General features: G+C 58.0%; 1 protein-coding gene across 3 annotated transcripts; it reads left to right on the forward strand.

Moving 5' to 3' along the window:
* The first annotated feature begins 355 nt into the window (after positions 1–355).
* On the forward strand, positions 356–20,900 carry WNT11 (Wnt family member 11). Of its 3 annotated transcripts, none has more exons than XM_032359316.1 (6): positions 356–746; positions 4,456–4,638; positions 11,646–11,881; positions 13,428–13,705; positions 16,487–16,779; positions 20,097–20,900. In XM_032359316.1, the coding sequence occupies exons 2-6, from the start codon at positions 4,556–4,558 to the stop codon at positions 20,269–20,271; spliced, it is 1,065 nt and encodes a 354-aa protein (XP_032215207.1). In that variant the 5' UTR covers positions 356–746; positions 4,456–4,555; the 3' UTR covers positions 20,272–20,900. The 3 variants fall into 3 exon arrangements, with proteins under 3 accessions (XP_032215207.1, XP_032215206.1, XP_032215208.1); XM_032359315.1 differs by having other exon boundaries at positions 356–638; XM_032359317.1 differs by lacking the exon at positions 356–746 and adding an exon at positions 3,606–3,958.
* Positions 20,901–21,543: the final 643 nt, after the last annotated feature.

A 21,543-nucleotide genomic window follows, 5' to 3' on the forward strand; every position in this document is an offset into this window, starting at 1 on the left:
CTTGGCTTCCTCCTCTGTCAAACCAGACGGGCTGAGGCTCCTCGCTCGGCTGGCTGCGAGCTCTAGAAACCTGCCCTCCCTGGGCCCCCACGCACCGCAGGGGCGCAGGACGCCGGCAGCAGGCGCGTTTATTAAACACCAGCTACGGCTAATAAGTCCCCCCTTTGTAACACATCAGGGTGCGAAGTCCTCTGTGCCGCCGGCGCCGCGGGTTCGTGGCGTCCGCGGGGATCCTGCCCCGCCCCCCGCGCGCGGCCGGAGCCACCCGGTGGGGTTTCGGCGCGCTGACGTGGGCGGATCAAAGCGACTGCCCGCGCCTTATAAAGCTGTTCGGGCGGCCCGCGCCGGAGACTGTGCGGCGCGAGGAGAGCTCGGGCGAGCGGGGGAGCGCAGGCCCCGAGAGCCCGGCGCAGCCCTGTGCAGCCTGAGTCCGCGCTGCCAGCAGTCCTCGCGGAACCCGAGCCGGCCGCCGTTCGCGGGGATCCCGGGCGTCCTTCTGCGGCTGCCGCGTGAAGACGGCGCCGTAGCCGCCTGCCCAGCCCGGAGAGCGTTCGGGGCCGCTGGGGGCCGCGCTAGCCATTCCCCGGACCGCCCGGACAGCGGGGCACTCAGGGCGCGCCCGCCGAGCGCCCCAGGAGGTGAGCCGCGGCCGCCCGCAGCGCGCTGGTGCTCAGCCGGGACGTGCTGGGGCAGGGGCGTCCGAGTCCGAGGGGGACAGCACGACCCCGTAGGGCACAGACTCGCGGGTAAGCACATCAAGTCCTCCTCCACACCTCCCCTCTGCGATTCTCCGAGGAGTCTCCTGGAGGAGCGCAGCCGTGGGGTGCCTAGGGGGCGCGGGCCTTCCCGGTCTGTATGCTGGAGGTTGCTTGTGCCGATTGTGCGGGTTGCTGCCAGCCTTCCCGGCCCGGTTCCCCCGATTCGACCCTCTCCCTCCCACTCGGCCCTAGAATGAGATCATGCCCAAGCCATCCCGGGGGTGGGGGACTTGGATCGTGCGGCTGGGCAAGAGGGTGTGTATGGCGGGGTGGGAGAAGGTGGCCAAAGGCAGAGAACTACTGCAGCTCCTACCAAATTGGGCGGGGGGGGATGTGGGGGCGGAAGCTTCGCTTTGAGACTGACTCCCCGAGGCGGCGGGGGAAGGGGAGAACTGGGACTGTTTACGGACCTGAGCTCCAGACTGGGGGTGGGGTGGGGAGAAGGAGAGCCCTGTCCCGGGACGGAGGCACATCTGGAGCCGCCACGAACATCTGGCTGAGTTCGCGCGCGAGCCCCACACCTCCCACCTCGTGGGGGTGAGGTGTCTCCGTGACCCTGCGGGTCCTTAGGCTCTCAGGGTCCGGCTCCAGAGGGGTGGCAGGACATATCTCGGGTCCTCCCACCCCACCCTTCCCTCTTCTAAAATAACCCGTCTCGTGGGTAACCGGGCGCGTCTTTCGAAGCAGAGCAGACAGATTTCGCAAGACTCCCCACTGGGGTCAAAGCCGGGTTGTGGGCCCGGCCTAGCTTCGCGTCGCAGGTAACCTTGAAGCGGTCGCTCGGCGTCACCGGCTAGCAGGGTCGGCTCTGCCAGCTGCGCAGCCCGAGGCTTCAGGCCCGACCCGCGCCGACGTTGCCCGCGGCGTGGACACTCGGCCCCGAGCGCCGCGCCCGCTCCCGGCCCAGTGAGAGCTCATCCGGGTAGGGAAGGCTCCGCGTGGCCCCAGCGGCTCGACTTAGAGGGGCGGCCGCCTTAGCGGCGGCGTTTCCAAGGACTTCCAGAGCTCAAGCCTTATAACCACCTGTTGGAGCGGGTTGCGGCTACTGAGCTCACGGTGCACAGCCCGGGAGGCCACTTCTGTCGCCAGCTGCAACGGAGTAGCTTAGGCCTTAACCCCAGCGTGGGGGAGGAAGGGACAGCTTGTGTCTCCCAAAGACGCTGCGCTTTGACGCTGGCCCGCTACGCGCCTGGCCACAAGGGAGCTTCCGCGCTGAGCCTGAAACAAGGGGTCGAGCCGTTCGCGGCTGACCGCGGCAAGTGGATGTCTTATACAACGACCAGCGCGGAGAGGGCACTTACTCTACGCCTCATCTCATCCTCAGACGGGGATACCTGGGCCCAGGAAGAGAAGGGGACTTGCCCAAAGTCCCACCGCGCAGGAGGCAGCTGCGGATCCCACCGCGAACCCTGGCGTAGCGCCCCCTGGCGGGCCGGGGGCTCGGGGAAGCAAGTGCGTCCTGACCCGCCGCGCGCGGTTTGAGGGTGACCCCACAGCCGGCGACGCTGTCCTGGACTCACTTACACGGGACAGGAATAATCCGTTAGGACTCAGAAGGCCAGGCCAGCGATGTCTCCTAGCGACGTGCAGGGCTGGTGGAGTGAGAAGCCCAGGACCACGGGGCCTCTCAGGAAAGACCTGGAGTGTCCGTAGGCCTGAGTCCCCGTTTGCTGTGACCAGGGCGGCCCCTCCTCTCCCTGGGCGAGTTGGGCTGGACACGAATGCCCCGCAGTGAATCCGCACTCTCCTCTGTCCGCTTGCAGTTCCTTCCTCCTCCCCACTCAGGAATGCAGGGCGCCTTGTGGGGGGCGGGGTAGGGGGTGGAGGGGAGCCCACATTTCGGGACAGGGTGGGGGCGAAAAGAGACAGTGACTTGAGTTTTGATCCTCTCCCCTCCCCCCGTATCTAGCCGATATACTTCTTGTCCGCTGGAGTGTGGCAAACTTTCAGGGCTGTAAGACAAAAGGTTTGGATGCAGGCTGGGTGGGAAGAGGGGGCTCAGTTAACACTGAGAACCCCACTGAGACCCCTAGCCTTGGACTCAGCACGTCTGTAGTGAGCGGCTCGGTGTTAGGCCCCTAGCAGGAGACTGGGAAGGAGGAAAAAGAAACGTAATTCAGGGTTTCATCCCTGCCTTCTGGGTTGTACCGCAAGCTTTCAGAAAACAGTGCTATTTCAGATCTGTGTGTGTGCTTGAGGCATACACGTACACGCACACACTGCACAGGTATTTGTAACAGTGGAAACTCGGGCAGAGAGGGGAGCTCAAAGGCTCGCAGGCTCCTGCGAGGCTTAGAAGTCTTCGGGAGATGTGCGGTCGAGTCCAGTCCCTTGTTTCTTACAAGGGGAAACAGCCTGGGGGAGGTTGGAGGGCTCGCCCAAACTCACACAGACAGATGAGAACGCCCCCGTTCGGCTCAAGCGCCCTCTGTAAGGTGGGCGCCGTCTCCTGCAACTCCCCGAGCCTTTTAGAAAGGAATCCCTTTCTTTGTCTCTGCTCCTCCCCAGAGGAGAGGGGCTGCAAAGTTGTGTTTGTCTCCGGGAGAACGCCAAGTGTTGGTAAATTTGAGAGAAGCCGGGAAGGTAGTTAACGAGGTGAGAATGAAGAGAGGGAAGACCAAAAAAACGGGAGGGGGGGGGTGTAGAAGAAAAAGCCCGAGAAGCGGCCCTGCGACCTGCGGGAGGGCTGGGTAATGGTTGCTCCGCGGCCCCAGGATGCCTCCTGGCGGCCAGAGGCGGCATCGCGCCGGCTCGGTGAACAGGCTAAGCGTTGGCGGGGCTGTCCCGCCTTGGCCCCGGCCTGGGCACCACCCGACCCTTCAAAGTGGGCGGGGCGGGGGGGGCGCTAGGCGGGGACTTGCAGACTCCGGACCACTGTGCAAAGACCTTTGGCATCTCATTTCTCATCGTCACCTTCACTGATGCCCGGAGCAAGTTTCCATTTCCTGGTCTGACCATCAGCGAACTAACAGGACACCTAGGAGTAGAACACGGGGCATGGACCTGCAGTTCACTGGATAAACAACGCCGTTCCGCATCTCCGGGCTTCAGATTTCTCACTGTGAGATGGGGACAGCGATAGTACCTATCTCACAGGGTTGCTGGGAGGAGCAGATGCGATCATGAACTTCCTTTATAAACGGCGAATTGTGTCTGAATTCCGGTTGGGATCACATCTGTGTCCCTAGTTTACAGAGGAGGTAAACCGAGGCCCAGCTGGGAAGGAGAATTGCCAAGGCCCTCCCTACGAACTAGTGGTTAATATTTTGGAGATAACGCGGATCCTGGGCCCGCCATCTGCCCTAGCGCACGCCCGGCCTCGGCCCTGACCCCCTTCCTCCTCCCGTTTCCGTCCCTCGCGAGGTCTGTCTGTGCCCGGCTGCTCCCTCTGCCTCTGTCTCTGACCGGCCCTCTGCCTCTCTGGTCCAGTCCCCCTTTCCCTGCGCACTGGCAGGCTGGATTCCAGCCTGGGGCCGCGCTAGGTGGACACGCCCTCTGCCGCGCTCGGGCGACACCTAATTTGAGCTAGACGCCTGCAGCGTCCCAGGCAGTGCGGGGCGGGAGGCGACGCCCGCCGCGCGCTCGGCCTCCCGGGCCGACCCCTCCTTTGTAATTTGAATAAAACGCCCCCCCCCCCCCCGCGGCCCCAGCCCTGCGCGTCGCCTTAACCCGCCGCCTTCGCTCTCCCCGACTGCAGGCGGCGTGCGCTCAGGACGAGCGGCGGTGGCAGTGCGCGCTGCGGGACTTCGGTGCAACTCCTCAAGGGTGCGACCCCCGAGCGCGCGTGCCGCGCCACCATGAGGGCGCGGCCGCGGGTCTGCGAGGCGCTCCTCTTCGCCCTGGCGCTCCAGACCGGCCTATGCTACGGCATCAAGTGGCTGTAAGTGGGGACATCGGGTGTGGGACAGGAGGTTGGGGGCAGCGGCTAATGTGGAGGGGCACCCGCTGGGGATCGAGTGAGCATGCCCAGACCCAGGAGCAAAAGTTGGCTTGGGGGTCGTGGACAAGTCACTCTTTTTAAGCCTCCTTTTCCTACTGTGTAAAATACTGTCCTACCTCCCTGAGAGTTGGGAAGCAGGACCGAGACAGGGCATGTGGAACGACAGAACTGCCTGGTCCTGTGCGGCTTAGCATTTCACAAGACCTCAACGGGGACAGATGGAAAAAGACAATGTGGTCCACTGGGCCAATGGACAGGCTCTGTGCTGCTCTGCTCCCTGGCCTGCTCAGTATCATGTTTCCTGTCAGTCTCCTGACCCTAGTAGAAGATCTCAAACAGCCCTGACCCCCTCCACCTGGGTGACCTTGGAGGAAGGGTTGCTCAACCTCTGGGACCCTCAGTGTCCTCTGTCGAAGGAGGGAAGGAGTCTCTAGCTAACTCTGATCAGATGAGAAGCGGCTCATGAAAGAACTTGGTAAACTGTCAGATGCTGTGCACATGTGATGGGTGTTCCTTTAGACAGAAATTATTAATGGACCGGTAGGTGGGAGATGGAGTCTTTCTTCCATCCAGCAGAAGGGAGTGCCTGCTCTGGACAAGGCTATGGGCCAGGCCGTGGAGGGGAGAGAGGAGTAAAACCCAGCCCCTTCCTGGAGGAGCTGCCCTCTGGGCTGGAAGAGATAAGCCCAAGCTGTAAATAACTCCAAGTGCCTTAGGAGGGACCAGGGCAGTGGTATGGGCGCCCAGGGGAGGGGAGACTACCCGGTAGGAGGCACATACTTGGGACCCTGGGGTGATCTGTGAGCAGTGGTGCCTTAGGTTGGGCCTGAGGAGTCTCTGGGACTTTGGCGGGTGGGCTCAGTGGGGAGGAGGGCACTTTGGGTGAAGGGACTCTATTCTGAGTGGTGGGGAAGCCCAGGACAGGACAGGTCTGGAGTCGGGGTGGAGTGGGGGCCACACAGATAAGAAAGGCAGGGACAGATTATGGAGACTGGGGAGGGGCTATGAGGAAGGTTCGTGGATTAGCTGCAGGACAGGGCAATTGTGGCTGGGCTGCCAGCAAACAGTCCTGAGGTCACTGGCCATCCCCTCCAGGGGGCTGAGTTATTGATTAATTGGTGATTCAGGAGGGGGAACCCCATCTTCTTTCTTGTATTTCTTGTCTGCAAGGAGAAGCCTGGGCTCAGAGGCTCTTCTCAGCTGCTTCTGATTAGTTTTTTGAAATGTCAGCCACCTTCTCCTGCTGGTGCCTGGCACTGTGCCAGCTGGTGGGAACCTCTGATCAGAGCATCCAAGCCCTCCTCACCCTCCACACCATTGTACAGATAAGGCGACTGAGGTCCCCAGCAGGGGGAATGATTTGCCAGAAAGCATAAGGAGCATCAGAGGCCAAGAAAGAGCCTTGCTCCTCCTAGTGGGAGATGCCACTACCATTTCCGTGCCAGTGGGAGAGCTGAGGCTCTGACAAGCCTGTGGCTTGCACGAGCCCCCCTGTGTCACGTGGCCCAGGAGGGCCTGGAATAGATGGCTAGCTAAACCCAGCGTCCATGCTGTCCCCACTGCCTTGCCTGGGCTACTGCAAAGATGAACATTCAGTGTCTGCCTTACAGCGGCTCATGTGCTTGGGGTAGATGGACGTGTCCAGATGTGAAGTGGACTTTGGGCTGTGTGCTAGGAGAGGGAGTGTAGGAGCCCAGAGGAGGGGCAGTTAGAATCTCATCAAAGGGAGGTGGCTTGGGCTGGGCTTCAAAGAGTAGGTAGGATTTCGATGGCCAAGGATGGAATGCAAAGCAGGCATCTCGGCAGGAACGCAAGTAGAGAGGCAGGCCAGTGCATCGTGGGGAAGGAGAGAAGCCAGGAATGGTAGGAGCTCCCTCGTAAATCCCCAGACTCCGTTCCAAAAGCTTTAGTCGCTTAAGTTTGATAATACTCTCATCAGGTCCAAGATATTCTTATCACTAGCGTTTTACAAATGAGGAAACTAAAGAACAGAGAGGTTCAGTTACTTGTCCAAGATCACGCAGCTAGTTAATGGTGACTGTGGGATCAGAACCCAGGCAGATGGGCTCTATTCGCCGAAGCCCCGTGATAGTGGTTAAACTCTTGCTGGACCTGAAGATATAGGGAGAGACTGGAGTGGAGTTTAAGCATAACAAACTGTGTGTGTGTGTGTGTGTGTGTGTGTGTGTGTGTGTGTGTCTTTGTTACATACCAAGCACTGTTCTGAGCACTTTTTTTTTTAAAGATTTTATTTGGGAGAAAGAGCAGAAATGGAGAAGGGGGGAGAAGCAGGCTCCCCGCTGAGCAGGGAGCCAGAAGTGGGGCTGGAGCCCAGGACCCTGGGATCATGACCTGAGCCGAAGACAGAGGCTTGACTGACTGAGCCACCCAGGCGTCCCTGTTCTGAGCACTTTATGTATATTATTTCATTTGAATCTCCCAACCACCATGGGTGGGGGGTTCTGCTGTCACCCCATTTGAATAGAACAGGAAATGGAGGGACAAGGGGCTTCTAACTCCCAGTGTGTCACAGTTAGTAGGCAGCAGAAGCAGGATGTGGAATTAGGAGGTCTGGCTCTGTGGCTTTGTGGTCACAGGGAACCATGGAACAGTGGGCCCAGGAGGCTGGGGGCTTACCCAGGAGACTCACCTGTCCCGGGGTTTCCCCGTGGTCCTGCTGCACTGGGCTTTGGAAAGGGACCTGAAGGTGAAAGGGGCAATTGACACCAAAATTGAAACCAGATGGGGCTCAGTGGCCCAGAATGCTCGCCTGTTGGGAATCTGGGTCTCAGCCTGAGCTTTGCCAGTCCATTAGCCATGAGCCATGCCTCGGGAAAATCAGTGGTTTCTGCCTCTCTGAGTCTCAGTTTCCTCATCTCTAAAATGCGAGCGAAAGAGCCGTAGCCTGGAATCTGGGAAGCTTGGGTTCTGGCTTGGCTCTGCCCAATTGGCTATGTACACATCTGGGAAATCCTTGCCCTTCCTTGGCCTTGGTGTTCCCACTTGTACAATGAGATGGGGACACTGAGGCCCAGCAAGGGCCAGTGACCTGCCTGAGATCACATATTGGATGAGCGACTGAGCTGGAGCTGAAACCCCAGCCTCAGTCCCCTAGCCACTCCCAGGAGAACCCTCGACTCCCAGATGAAAGAGACCTTGGCCACCAGCATGCATCCTTGGCACGGACCTTGCTTGTGAACTCTGTTCCCTTGTGTCCTTTCTTCCACCTTCTCCCCCATGTCCCCAGCCCCTGATAAACCAAAATGTTTTCAATTAGGGGTCTGCTGCCGCGAGGTAAGCCGGAGGAGATGTCCAGACGGCTAGCTCCCCCGCCTCCCGCCCTAATCCTTGATTACCTCCCCAAGGGGGACTTAGTTAGAAACGGTCATTACCACTAATTACCAGATGACCGCATGGCCCTCCTCTGGAGTGGAATCCGCTGCCTCCTGCCTCCAGATCTCCCCGCCTGCGTGCTGCGGCTGGCCGCTCTATGTGCCCCACTCTCCCCCTCCTCGCCCACCAAGGCTCTCCAGGATGCTTCCTGTCTGTCCTCTGCCCTCCTTGGCGGTCTGGGCCTCATCTGGGGGACTTCTCACTGGGGTTTCCTCCTAGGACCTCTTCTCACCTCTGGCTGGGGAGGTGGAGACTGGGTGACTCTAGAGTGGGACAGACCGATACCCAGAGTGGCCCAGGTCCCCAGGCACCAGAAGCACAGAGAACCCCGCCCCACTTTGGAGCCAAAGCACATGGCAGTCAGGAACTGGCTGCACTGAGCTCTCCAAGAAAAGCCTGGGCCTTCACTGTCCATTTCTGGGCTGGAGCAGGAGCCCAGGTTGCCAGGACTCAGAAGGCTGCCTCTCTGCTCCAGTGCCCACTGCGTGCTCCCCGGTGCTGTGCGGGGCATTTTCTCAAATATACCCTTCCCATTGTGAAACAGAAAACTGGCACGGAGGGGAAGGAAGAAAGTTGGGCCAGGATGAAGGGCAGAGCAGGCTCAGGACAGGCTGAGTGTCGGCAGCCCCCAGCCCAGCAGAGGGGGACCCAGGAAGGAAATGCCAGGTCTGCGGGAGGAGATGGGGCATCTGGGCCCCGGAGCGCCTCTGTGTCATCCTCTGTACAAAGGGCAGGGGGTAGTCCTCTCCCAGCCTGACCCCTCTGTGAGCATGGGATGGGGCGTGACGCGAGAGGCTCTGTCAGCTGGGGAACGCTGTGCCTTCGTGGGGTAGTGTGTCCACATGTGTGGGTGGTGGTAGCTGGGTGCAGGTGGGGGGCTGTACCGACCAGGAAACAGTTTGAGGGGATAGCATCTGGCTCTATGTGGTCACAGCTCCCCCAGTCTAGGCTGTCTAGGCTACAGGAATCCAGACAAGAGGTTCCCTGAGCAGTCCTGGCCTAGACAGGCCTCCGGGGCTCAGAGGGCTGGGGAGGATTGGCTGGCTCAGCGCAGGTCATGAAACCATGCCTAACTTAGCTCTGCATCCAAAGCTACCAGACATTTCCCTGCTCATGGTTTGGAGGGTAGGGACGGGCCAGGGGTAGCAGTGAGGAGAAACAGCCTAAGAAAGCCTTGATCGATCTGAGGCTGGGCCAGGCCAGCCCGACTGCAGACACTAGACCGGGCCCACTTGTCTTGGCTCTGCTTTCTCTACTTTGGAGTCGTAGCATGGGTGGGGCATGTGGTGGAGAGTGAGAGGCAGAGGGAAACTGACTTATTAGGACCTAACGTAGCTCCTGTTACCCCACTCAGCCCCTCTAAGGCCTCTCGGAGTTCCCATTTTGTAGGTGTTGCTCAGAGAGGCTCAGCAATTTGCCCAAGGTGAACAGGACATACAAGGCAGACCTGGAGCTAGAACCCAGGTCTTTGACTCCCTCTGGTCCGGCATTCACCCAGCAATAAGCAGAGGCAATCCCATGTGTGAGTGCGCCAGATGTTTTATATGCATTATCTTATTGAAGTCTTGCCCTGACCTTTTGAAGTGGAAATTGTCATTTTCTTATAACAGATGAGGACCACGAGGCCCAGAGAGGTTGGGTAGCTTACCCATGTCACACAGCTGTGCCCTAAGTTGGGCTCTTTCCTGGGCCAGCCCATGAGCTGGAACATCTGGGTTATAACTGTGGATGGGTTCTGTGTAGCCGTTAGACTCGGGGCTCCTTGGGGGAAGGATCTGTGTCTTGTTTGTTACCAAATGAGTTCAGGAGGAGTTGGTGCTTAGTAAATATTTCTTCCACAAGTAGATCAAGTTCATTTGTTCATTTAGCAAGGGGAAAGGTATTCCTGGCAAGGACAAGGTGGTAGGGTGGTCCCCCTTCAGGGGAGCCAGGAGTCTGGTGTGGCCAGATGTTAAGGTCAGGATGCTGGAGAGGGGGCCCAGGTTTGCGGCAGCCCTTGGCTGGTAGGAAAAGACCACCAGTTCAGGAACTGTAGTAACTCCCTCTCTGAGTGTCCAGTAGGTGTGTCAGTCATGGGCAGAGCACATGAGGCGCACTGAGTTACTCCCCCCTGGTAATGCTGAGAGATTGCTGGCCTAGGAGAGGAGTCCAAGTGACTTGCTCAAGGTCACAAGGGAGAACGACAGACCCCGGAATCTGCCCCTCCCTGTACTGTTCTTTCGCATGGTACTCTCTCCCTAGGCAGGGTCCTGGGTCCCTAGGGAGGGTGAGAGGGTGGTGGTCTGGGATCTTGGCCTCAGTAGGTCTCAGCCCTGACCCTAATAGACTGTGGTGCTCACAGCAAGCAGGGAGGGCCCCCCAGCACTGTGGCTGCAGATCAGCATCCCCCCACCCCCAGCCCCACTTCCTCCCGCGTCTCTGCTGGCTTGCTGAGGGCCAGCTGGCTCTGGGGCAGGGGATTAGTCTATGCAGATCCCTTTAAGGCTGTTGGGGTCCCTGTAGCATGCACTTAGAGGAGATGCCTCAGAGGAGAAACGTGCATCCAGGATGGACCCCGGCTCCTGCAGCTTTGCAGTTCCAATACCTAGAGCCGGGATCAGGAAAGCTCCCCGATCCTGTAATGTCACCTGGGTTCATAAGCGACCCCCAGGCCAGCCTTTCCCAAAGCCTGGATGAGGTCAGCATTTCTCAGACAAAGGCCTTTGTGCTAAGCTGCCTCCTGAGTTAAACAAAACCCAGCCTGTTGCTTTGCTGTGGGACTTCTCAGGGCTTTTAAAATGTAAATGTGCATCAGTTACTCTCCAAAGAGGGATAGAGTATATCAGGTTCCCCAAATGCACTTATGCCTGGATCCCTTTTTTCAGAGTGTCTCACTGGAACCCATTCTGGGAAATAGAGTTTGCAGGTACAGACTCCGAAGCCCAGAAGAGGACAGTAATTTATCTAGGGGCACACAGCAAGTTCATGGCTAAGTGTAATCTATCACAAAATTGAGTGGCTCCTTAATCCTTTAATAAATTCCTTTCATGTTGTGGGATTTTACAGCCCCATAAATGACTTTAATAATTAAACAGAGGGATGTATGGTAAGCTCCTAGCTCCTCCTGTGCATCTAGTAAGTGCTCAGTTAACGGTAAGGATTATGGTGGGACTGTAATCATTTAGCACGCAGCGTGGGGGCCCAGCACATACAGGGACTTGGCTGGGACTGAATGTTGAACAAGGAGTCGTAATTCACAGGAATTAAACAAGGAAGCGGGTGTGAGTGCTCTGTGACCCATAAAACGGTTTATTGTTAGGATAATGATAGCAAAGCCTAGGTAGGGAGGAGGTCATGATCCTGCATTATGAATGAAGGCCTGACGCAGAGAGGGATGATGATGTGCCCAAGGTCACAGGGAGGGGGAGAGGGAGGGTCTTTGTGTCTTGGTTTCCCAGCTCGTTCTAGCAAAGGCCCCCAACCGCATTGAGGGAAGGCTGGGACCATAGGGCAGGCGGCCCGTCATGACACTCTCTCTTTCTTCCTGTGGGTTGTTGTCCTCCGGCGGCATGCAGGGCACTGTCCAAGACCCCGGCGGCCCTGGCGTTGAACCAGACGCAGCACTGCAAGCAGCTGGAGGGGCTGGTGTCTGCACAGGTGCAGCTCTGCCGCAGCAACCTGGAGCTCATGCACACCGTCGTGCACGCCGCCCGTGAGGTCATGAAGGCCTGCCGCAGGGCATTCGCCGACATGCGCTGGAACTGCTCCTCCATCGAGCTTGCCCCCAACTACCTGCTTGACCTGGAGAGAGGTAGGGAGCCAGCACGGGCTGCCAGGGCTTGTGGCATGCGTGCAGGTGGGGATGGATGATTTCGGGCATACAGGTATGTGTCTGGGTAGGTGGGTGAACTCCTGGGTGGATGGATGGATGTTGATTTCTCTGCGGTGGGTGGATGGGTGCTAGGTTGGGGAGTGGATGGGGGCTGGAGAAGAATACAGGTGTGGATGGATGGGTGGCTGAATTTAATCACAGATATGGGTATCCAGGCATGAATTAATGAATAAAGGAATACACAGGGAGTAGATATAACAGTGTAGGGCTAGTACAAATGCTTGTGTACCCGAATGCGCAAAGAAAGGGTGGATGTGGCCCAGGAGGACAGGACAGCCCACCCTCAGGCAGACAGGTGTGCACGGATCCTTCTAGACAGAGGTGACTGCCGATGCTGTGAAATGCACAATGAGAGGTAGGGGCTCCACTTTCCAGAGCAGGTGCCTTCTGGGGTAGATTTTGGAGGGGGAGGGTGTTGATGGGCAGAAGGGCCCCAGAGAATCTAATCTCTCCCCCACAAGGTAACAGTTAAGGTTTGTGGAGCACTTGACAAAGCTTCCTTCCTTCCCAAAGATCTGAACTCTAGAGCAAGCCTGTGAGGTGGGTGTTATCATTCCCACTTTACAGTTAGGCAAACTGAGGCTTGAGAAGGGGAGGTGACTTGTATGAACCTAAGGCGAGAACACCCTCCAGCAGAGACACGTTGGGCTCCATCCGGATTGGTTTCCCGAGTCTGCTGTGACCAAGTCCCACGAACAGGAATTCTAACACCAAAGCTGTATCGTGCAGGGTTCTGGAGGCTGGAAGTCTGAAATCAAGGAGCTGGCAGGCCTGTGCTCCCCGCCGATGACGCTGGGGAGGATCCTTCCTTGCCTCTTCTGAACTTTTGGTGGTTGCCAGCAGCCTCGGTGTTCCTTAGCTTGTTGAAGCTTTGCCTCGATCCCTGCTTCTGTCGTGTGGGGTTCCCTCCGCCATGGGTCTCTGTATCCATGATTCCCCCTTCCCATAAGGAAGTAGTCATTGAAGTTGGGCCCACCCTGTCCAGGACGACCACATCTTAGTTCCATGACACCTGCCAAGACCCTGGTTCTAAATGAGGTCATGTTCACAGGTACCAGGGGTCAGAACTTGGCCTTCTCTTTTTGGGGAACACATTTCAACCTCTTTGCACACTCATCTGCCCTTTGAGGCATGAGTCCTTTGAGGAGTAGCCCCTAACGGTGAGTGCAGGGAAACGGGGGAAGATCCAGAATCGTGAGTGTGTGGAAGCAAGGGTGCCCATTGGTGTGTGGGCTTTGCGGGCCTGCGGGGGGCATTTGCGAGCAAGTGTCCAAGTCAGCTAATGTATGTGTGGGAGAATGGGCAAGCGACAGGTTCATGTCCCTAGTGTCGTCCACTTGGTTGTAGCCCCTGTCCCCTGCCAGCCCCACCGAGGCAGGCAGGGGCTCAGGACGGGGCCCTCAGGCCTGGGTGGGGTCCTGTCCCCGGGGTCACCAGCCCCGGCTGACCCAGCACCTCCCCCCAGGGACGCGGGAGTCAGCCTTCGTGTATGCGCTGTCCGCGGCCGCCATCAGCCACGCCATCGCCCGGGCCTGCACCTCCGGCGACCTGCCCGGCTGCTCCTGCGGCCCCGTCCCAGGTGAGCCACCCGGGCCCGGGAACCGCTGGGGAGGATGTGCGGACAACCTCAGCTACGGGCTCCTCATGGGGGCCAAGTTTTCCGATGCTCCTATGAAGGTGAAAAAAACAGGATCCCAAGCCAATAAACTGATGCGTCTACACAACAGTGAAGTGGGGAGACAGGTAACCACCCACCCCACCCACCCTGGATGGTTGTGCTTGTGCCAGTCGGCAAGGAGAGGGCCACCAGTGCGCCCTGATGGCGGGGGTGGCGGGATGGGAGGGATGGGCCCCAATCCACCCACACCAGTGTGCTCCCATCCTCCTCCCCACCCTGTCCCGCTCTCCCCTTTCTAGATGCTTGGGGCCTGCTTGTCAGGCTCCTCCTCCTCTAGGGGGCCCACCAGGATTTGAATTGAAAATGTTGGGTGGAGCAGAAGGAGCACTGAGCTGGGAGTCCAGAGCTGCAAGTTCCCACCTTGGCTCTGGCACTAAACTAGCTGGGGGACGTTGGACAAGTCACTTCCTCTCTGGCCTCAGTTCTTCCCATCTGTAAAACGGACGGGCTTGCTGCTCTCTAGTCCCCCTTGGCCGTGTTCCTGAGGATCCTCCCATGGGGCACTTGGGCCTCGGCTGGGTGTGGGAGGAGGCGTGGGGAGGACTGTGGGGTGAGAGCCTTAGCCTATGGGGTGGTCCCCTTGGCCCTACTGGGGACTCCCGCCCAACTCCAGAGCGCAGTGGGCCCCCAACATGTGTTACTCTCAGTATCTCTTTGATTCCTCACCTCATTCCACAGAAGGTTGGGGTGAATGTGTAAGTAAATGAATGGACCTTTTTATTTTTAGAAAATTAAGAAAAAGAAATCCTTCATACCAATGTGAGCACCAGGCCCTGTGGTGGCTGTCCAGTAGTCCACAAACCCCACCCCCCAGTGAGGAGGCCCTGCTGTCCCCCTTACCAGCGGGGGGCCCAAGAAGGCACTTCAGGTGCATGTGGCATCCCATGGTTGCCTGCGGCCTCAGCAGGCCCATCGTACAGAGGCAGCAAGGGAGGCAGAGAGAGCCTAGGTGGCTTAGCCAAGGACGCAAGGTGCGATGGAGCCCAGGTCTATGGGACTCCAAGCCCAGAGGTTTCCACGTCCTCCCCTCACTCTCTCACTGGTCTCTTTCCTGGAAGGATTCTAGGATGTCCAAGCCATATCTGGAAAGTTGGGGAAACTTAGGCCATGAGACACTAGTGGAGACTGTAGCAGGGTCTGGCCAGGTACTCAGGACCTTGCCTCCCAACCCTGCCGCCTGCCCCCATCCTTGGGAATCCCGCCCCCAGCCCAAGAGCCCAGCCTTACTCCTACCCATGGCCAGGCCTGAGCCTCATGCTGCCGGGGGCACAGCCATCCCCACACCATGCAGTCCAGACGGGCTCCTTAGCCTCACTGGGGCTATCCCTGGGGCCCTGGTGCTAAGGAGCTGGCCTCCCTGGGGCCATCTGCAAAAGGACCCAGTCCCCTCCCCAGTGGCCACAGGGCTCATGAGAGTTAAATGAAATAGCAAACAGGGGCCCATGGAGGGTGTCAGGAGGCTCAGGGCCCTTCCCACCCACGTGAGCTGGGGAGCTAAACGTAGTTACCTGTCGTCGATGATTCAAGAGTACCTGATGCCCTTGAGAGGCTGAATGTGCCCTTCAAGCAGGTTCGTCTCATTCCTGTGCTCCTCGCAGGCTTTGCTGAGCCAATTCTGATTCTAGACCCAGTGGACTCCCTCATTCCCCACTTCCTGGCACCGGTGAAGGAGAGGAGCCCTGGGACCTTACCAGCTCCTGCAATAACTCACCAAACGATTTGGGGCAAGTCTCTGCCCTCTCTGTGCCCCAGTTTCCCCATCTTTCTAAAGCAGGGGTAGACCCAGGGGACACAGGTCGTAAGCCTTGTAGCTCTACAGAAGGGAGGCAGGAGGGCTGGCCTGGGTAGAGGGATCCCAGTCCTGTGTGCAGAGAAGCAAGGTTTAAGATGCAAAACTGAACAGCCTGCAAAAGACATCTGTCTTAACTCATGCCCCTCAGGTACACTTGGGGAAACTGAGGCCCGAGGAAGATGATGGGTATAGAGTCATTTCAGAAGCCGGGGCTAGAGTCTCCCTAAGCCCCAGAGCCCAGGCCTCCCAGCTCCACCACAGTCATTAGACTGATTTTCAGACCGGGGTTAATTTGACTTTTTAGAGTTTGCAAAACCGTTTCATTCACATCCTCTTGTGGAATCCCTGCGGCAGTTCTGCGGATAGCAGTTTCGAGCCTGCCCTGCACAGAGTAGGGCGGAGCTGCTGATCGGTGGAGGGGCTTGCTGGGGGTCACCCAGTGGTGGAGGGGAAGGGCCAGCCAGGCGAGGGATTGCGCCCCCATGACTTCCTGCCTCTCCACCCCCCACAATCATCATTCCTCCCCTTCTCTTTTTCCCCTTTCTCCCAGCAAACATTCAGTGAGCTCCAGTTTTGTGCAAGAGAAAAGCATGGAATTATTGAAAGCCATGGCTTTTGGAATTGCCCTCAGACCCGAGTTCAGATCCCAGCTCCAGGATTTTCTAACTGTGCAACCTTGAGCTTGAGACTTGGCCTCTCAGAGCCCTTGCTTCCCCATTTGAAAATGGGGGAAAGAAAGGCTACCTCCCGTGAAGGACTGTTAATGATGACGAAGCCATATTAAGTGCTTGGGTACTTGGAATCAGTTATCACTACAAATACCACTCCTTCCTTTCCTGTCCTTCCTAGCCACTACCCAAGCTGGAGAAGGAGCTTAGAACCTATAATACTCCCCAGCTTCAGAGCCAAAAGCTCTCTTTCTTGAGGCCCAGAGTAGGCGACGACTCCCTGAGAGCACCCAGCATGTGGGGAATAGGGGGTAGGCAGCAGGGTCCCCGAGCAGGCCAGGGAGGGGACCCTGGCCGCCCAGCCCGACGCCGTCCCCTGTCTGCAGGCTCTGCGCGCCTCTCTGGAAATGAAGTGTAAGTGCCACGGGGTGTCTGGCTCCTGCTCTATCCGCACCTGCTGGAAGGGGCTGCAGGAGCTCCGGGATGTGGCCGCTGACCTCAAGACCCGCTACCTGTCGGCCACGAAGGTCGTGCACCGACCCATGGGCACCCGCAAGCACCTGGTGCCCAAGGACCTGGATATCAGGCCTGTGAAGGACTCGGAGCTTGTCTATCTGCAGAGCTCACCCGACTTCTGCATGAAGAACGAGAAGGTGGGCTCCCATGGAACGCAAGACAGGTAAGGGCCTGCTGCCACCTCGGCGGGAGGGGGTCAGCTCTGCCGACAGGCCCTGCCTGCCCCAGCTCAAGGCCAGCACAGAGTCTCACTTCAGCTGACATCTGGGGGATGGAGTCCCTGCCTGGTTGAGGGAGGTGGCCCCAGAAGTGCTGAGCAGAGGTGCCACGGTCTGAGGTACCCCCCTCCCCCAGCAGAGCTCCTGGGAGGGGCCGTTGTGTACCTTGCCCGGACATCCTGGATAGAGAAGGACCTGAGGCACGAGGGGGCAGCAGCCAGCCCACAGGCACGCAGGAGTTCTGTACAGATCTGAACACAGAACCTGGGCAGCAGGAGGAGGAGGTCTGGCTTGTGGGCAGACCATGCTCCCGTGTCCCCTGATAGGCACGCACCCACCTCCTGGGCCTCAGCTCTCTCTGCCCTTGGGCCCCAGCCTAAGAGCAGGGCTGAGGTCCCCACAGCTGGCCCCATCACCCCTGCTGAAGCCGGCTCAGGACAGGGGAAAGAAAGAACCAGCAGGGGTGACCTGTTGTGTGCCGGGCATGGCTGATGAGGAATCAGGGCAGCCATGTTTCCCGGGGATGGTTCTGGGGGGACGTTAGTCCCGAACGTTCTCCTAGGAACAGTCCTGCCATCAAATACGATCGGGAAATTCTCTCTGGCGATCTGCAAAGCACGAGGACATTTGAAAGGCTTGGAGGAATCCCACAGTAAAGGATCTGCCTAAGCCAACGTTTCCCAGAGGTGTTTGGCTGTGGAACTCTTTTATTAGGGAGCCCCTAATAGCATTCCACAAAACTAGTGTTCTGCGGGGTTAAAAGAATATTGAACCAGAGCGAGGGTGTCTGAGAACGTGTCTGGCACATAGTTGGTGCCCGGCCAGCATTTGCTTCCTCCGCAGCCCATGTTCCTGTCTCCAGGAGAGGGGGCCTGACGTGGGGGGGGCTCCATCCTCACAGGCCAGGGCAGCAGGCTCTGCGAGGAGGCCCTGGCTCCCATCTGGAGGCCAGATTGAGGGAGGTCGGGCGGAGTGAAGATGGAACCAGGTCGGGCCAGGGAGACGGAAGGAGCGCAAGTCTGGTCTGAGGCAGCCAGGCTGGATGTGATGAGGAGGGGGTGGGGGCAGACGGATTCTAGAACCCAGAGAGGTTGGGGAGGGCCTGGAGCCCACAGAGGGTCTCCCTGGGTCCATGGTGGGGATGTGTGTGCGTGTGCGCGTGTGTGAGGAAAGGATCGTTCCCACCCTGGCGCTGCAGTATGCTTGCTGCGGGACCTTGAGCACATCCCTTCACTTCTCTGAGGCTCGGCCTCATCTTCTGTGCAGTGTGGAGGGGCGGCTGGCAGGCACCAGCTACACTTCCGAGGGCTATGTTAGTGCCATGGGAAGGGCTCATTAATGGTGCTCTCCCTTCCCCATCCCCCAGGCTGCCAGGCCTCTGCTGTCCCAGGGGCCCCCACTCTGCTTGCCCCCAAACCACTGACGAGGGCACCCCATCCACCCCATCCCACAGCACCGGCTGCCTCCCTTGCTTTCTCTGAATGCCTCCCCCGACTTGGCCACCAGATTTCCTGCAGGCTCAGTTCTCGGCCATTCCTCTGAAGATGGCATTCTGCAGACATCTCTATGGGTCAGCTTTTTCTGCAGTTAACAACTGTAAAGTCTCAGTAGCTTACAACTACAGACACTTTCCCATCTATTTATTACGTGAGGCTCTGGCAGGCATAGAGAGGCAGGAGAGATAAGTGGTTGGATTGTGACAGAGGAAAGCCCAAGGAGGAGGGGAGTCCTGAGGTGCCCTGAGTCAGCCTGGACATCAAGGAAAGCTTCCTGGAGGACGGGGGAACATGAGCTCTGCTAGGTGAAGGGATTCGGGAGTACAAGGGATTGAGCTTCGTTAACTGTAAGGAGCGTGTGCATGAGTGGCTGCTCTCTAGAGGCTGGCCCCCTAGCACCGCACCCCCCTCACATCCAGTTTGGTGAAGGGAAGCCTCAGCAGCAGTCAGCATTCCAGTACCCTGGCCCTCTAGTCATGTTCCTTTCAGCAGCCCCTGCACTGATGAAAGCTGCCCTAGGCTCCTGGATCTTGCTCTGAGTCCCACTCTCCCCAGCTTCCTGTCTTGGGCCCTACTACAGACCTTGTCTGGTTCTGGGGTTGGAGGGCAGGTTCCAAACATGGCATATCAGGGATCTAGAAATAAAAATGAAACTCTTTCCTCTTCCTACCACCCTTTCCTGGAGAAATTGTCCGGAGACCTCCAGGATACGGCTGAGAGGCATGAATGGTGTTGAGTGACTAAGCAGAGTCAGCTTTGTTATGTGGCTTGCCTTGAGTCACATAGGGAGTAAGTGGCAGTGCTGGGATTTGAACCCAGGTCTGTCTGCCTCTGGGGCATGTGTTCTTCCTGCTGTTCCTTTCTGCCCAGAACTGCTGGCAGCCCCTACCTGCAGGCCACTGTCACCTCCTAACTCTCCTTCCCTGTGCCCCCTCCTTCCCACCCCATGGCCTCCTCCCAGCCCAGATCTTGGCCTCTCTTTCTCCAGCCTCCGCACTTCCAGCTCTAATCCTTCCATTTGTTCTTGCCTCTTAGATTAGGTCAGGTCCTTTCCCTTTGCCCAAGCTGTTTGTTTTCTTTGCCCCCTCAAACTCTTACCCTCTTCTCCATCTTAGATTGCTGTGTGTCTTACGTGACATGGCCCATATGACCCTCCTCCAGGAAGTCCTCCTGAGCTCTCCCAGACCCCATGCTCACACTGTGTAACTCTGGGCAAGCACTGCTTGCCCACAGACTCCTCTGACCTTAGCTGAGTCCATTACCATCTGTACAATGGGCATAATTCCACTGACCCAAGGATCCTGGAAGGTAAAATACTGGAGGGAAGCACCTAGCACAGAGGGGCCAATGGTTGACAGAGGCTCGCTCTCAGCAAACAGCCTGCCACCTAGTCACTCTGCCTTGCATCTATGTCTTATCCAGAATTATCTTGGGATTGTCCATGTAAACACGATCTTTACATTTGTTGCAATATAATTCAAGATCAGATATGAAGACAGGATCGTTAGAGCAGTTTGAGGCTCCTTGCAGTATTTGGAAGTAGAAGGATCAGAAAACAAAGACACCTCCAAAAAAACAAAACAGTCCCGTCATTCTGATGTGCCTCTATTAGAAATCTAGGGGAAAATGAGAAGTACCCTCTGGGGAGGGGATTAGTTATGATTCCCCTGGGGACCAAGACACCTTCCAAGCGGAGCAGAAGTTAGCGGGAGGCTGGGGTCTGTGGCACTCTGACCACCCCGTGCTCTTCCCCGACCCCGCCCCAGGCAGTGCAACAAGACATCTCACGGCAGTGACAGCTGTGACCTCATGTGCTGCGGCCGCGGCTACAACCCTTACACGGACCGCGTCGTCGAGCGCTGCCACTGCAAGTACCACTGGTGCTGCTACGTCACATGCCGTCGCTGCGAGCGCACGGTGGAGCGCTATGTCTGCAAGTGAAGCCCCACCTGCACCCCAGGGACCCGCGGAGCCCACCCCCATCCCCCACCCCGCTCACCAGGCGTCTTGGACACACCCTGCGGAGGGCCGTTTGGGGATCCGGGATGCCAGGCATGGGAGGTGGCTTGGGCTTTGCCTCCACTTGGACAGTGCCGGGGACAGAAGGCCTGGCCACCCTGGAAGGAGGGCCAGCACATCAAAGGAAACCGACTAGATTAAAAATAACCGGCAGCCGGAGCCGGGGAGCGCCTGCACGCCGCCTTCCAGGCCACTTCGAGAAGCCAGGGCCATGGGCTTGGCAGGACTGGGAAGGACTTGACCTTTCACAGCAAGAGACACCAAGCTCCTGGGAAGGGGGTGGTGGGGTGGGGTGTGCCTGTCCTCCTCAGAATGTTCTGCAGACCCTGCCCTTGAGAACCCCCACTGGCTGCCCTCAGGGTCTGAGCCTGCTGGGCCCACCACACGGAACCACTAGCTTGGGTTGTCAATGTTTTGTTTTGTTTTGTTTTGTTTCTTCCTCTGGGATGTGGGAGCTACAGAAATATTTATAAAAACATAGCTTTTTCTTTGGGGTGGCTCGCCTCAATTCCTCTTTATATATTTTATATATATAAATAAATATATATAATGATCTCAATTTTAAACAAGCTTTTTAAGCAGCTGTATGAAATACGTGGGGAGAGAACCCCAGCCCACCCCTGCAGTGGCCTCCTCAAGTGAACTTGGAAGGTGCCGGAGGCCAGGCGGGGTGACCTCTCGGGTTTCTAGGCAAGGCGGCTTCCGATTGATGTCCCTAGCCCCCCAGCTCCAGCCCTGATCTCCCCGTAAGATCTCTGGCTCAAGGGCGAGGACAGACGTCTTGAAACATAAACCCAGCTGGCAGATTCTTTGTTCCTCAGGGACACACGCAGGCGGGCGTGCAGGGCCTGGCTGTGTCGTCAGACTTGCTAAGCCAGCTTCCAGAGAAGACCAACCCCGGGGAGTTGGGGACGCAGACCTCAGGGAGGTAGTAACAGACCCAGGCTCTCACCAGCCGTGGTGGGTGTTCTGTGTGACTGAGGCTTCCCCTGCCACCCGCCCATGCCTCAGTTTCCCCACTTGTAAAAGGGGGGGTGATGGAGATGAAAGTTTGTGGGTGGGAAAGCCTCCCCCTACCCCCACCTTTGCCTGGGCCAGGCTGCCCTGGGTGTGGAGAGAAGCCCTCAGAGTCCTGTCCTGTGTCAAAAGTGGAGCCTTCGGGATTTGTTCTCTCTAGGGCGATGGGGTGTGGGG

The sequence above is a fragment of the Mustela erminea genome, chromosome 9 (genome assembly GCF_009829155.1).
Source record: "Mustela erminea isolate mMusErm1 chromosome 9, mMusErm1.Pri, whole genome shotgun sequence".
Lineage (NCBI taxonomy): Eukaryota > Metazoa > Chordata > Mammalia > Carnivora > Mustelidae > Mustela > Mustela erminea.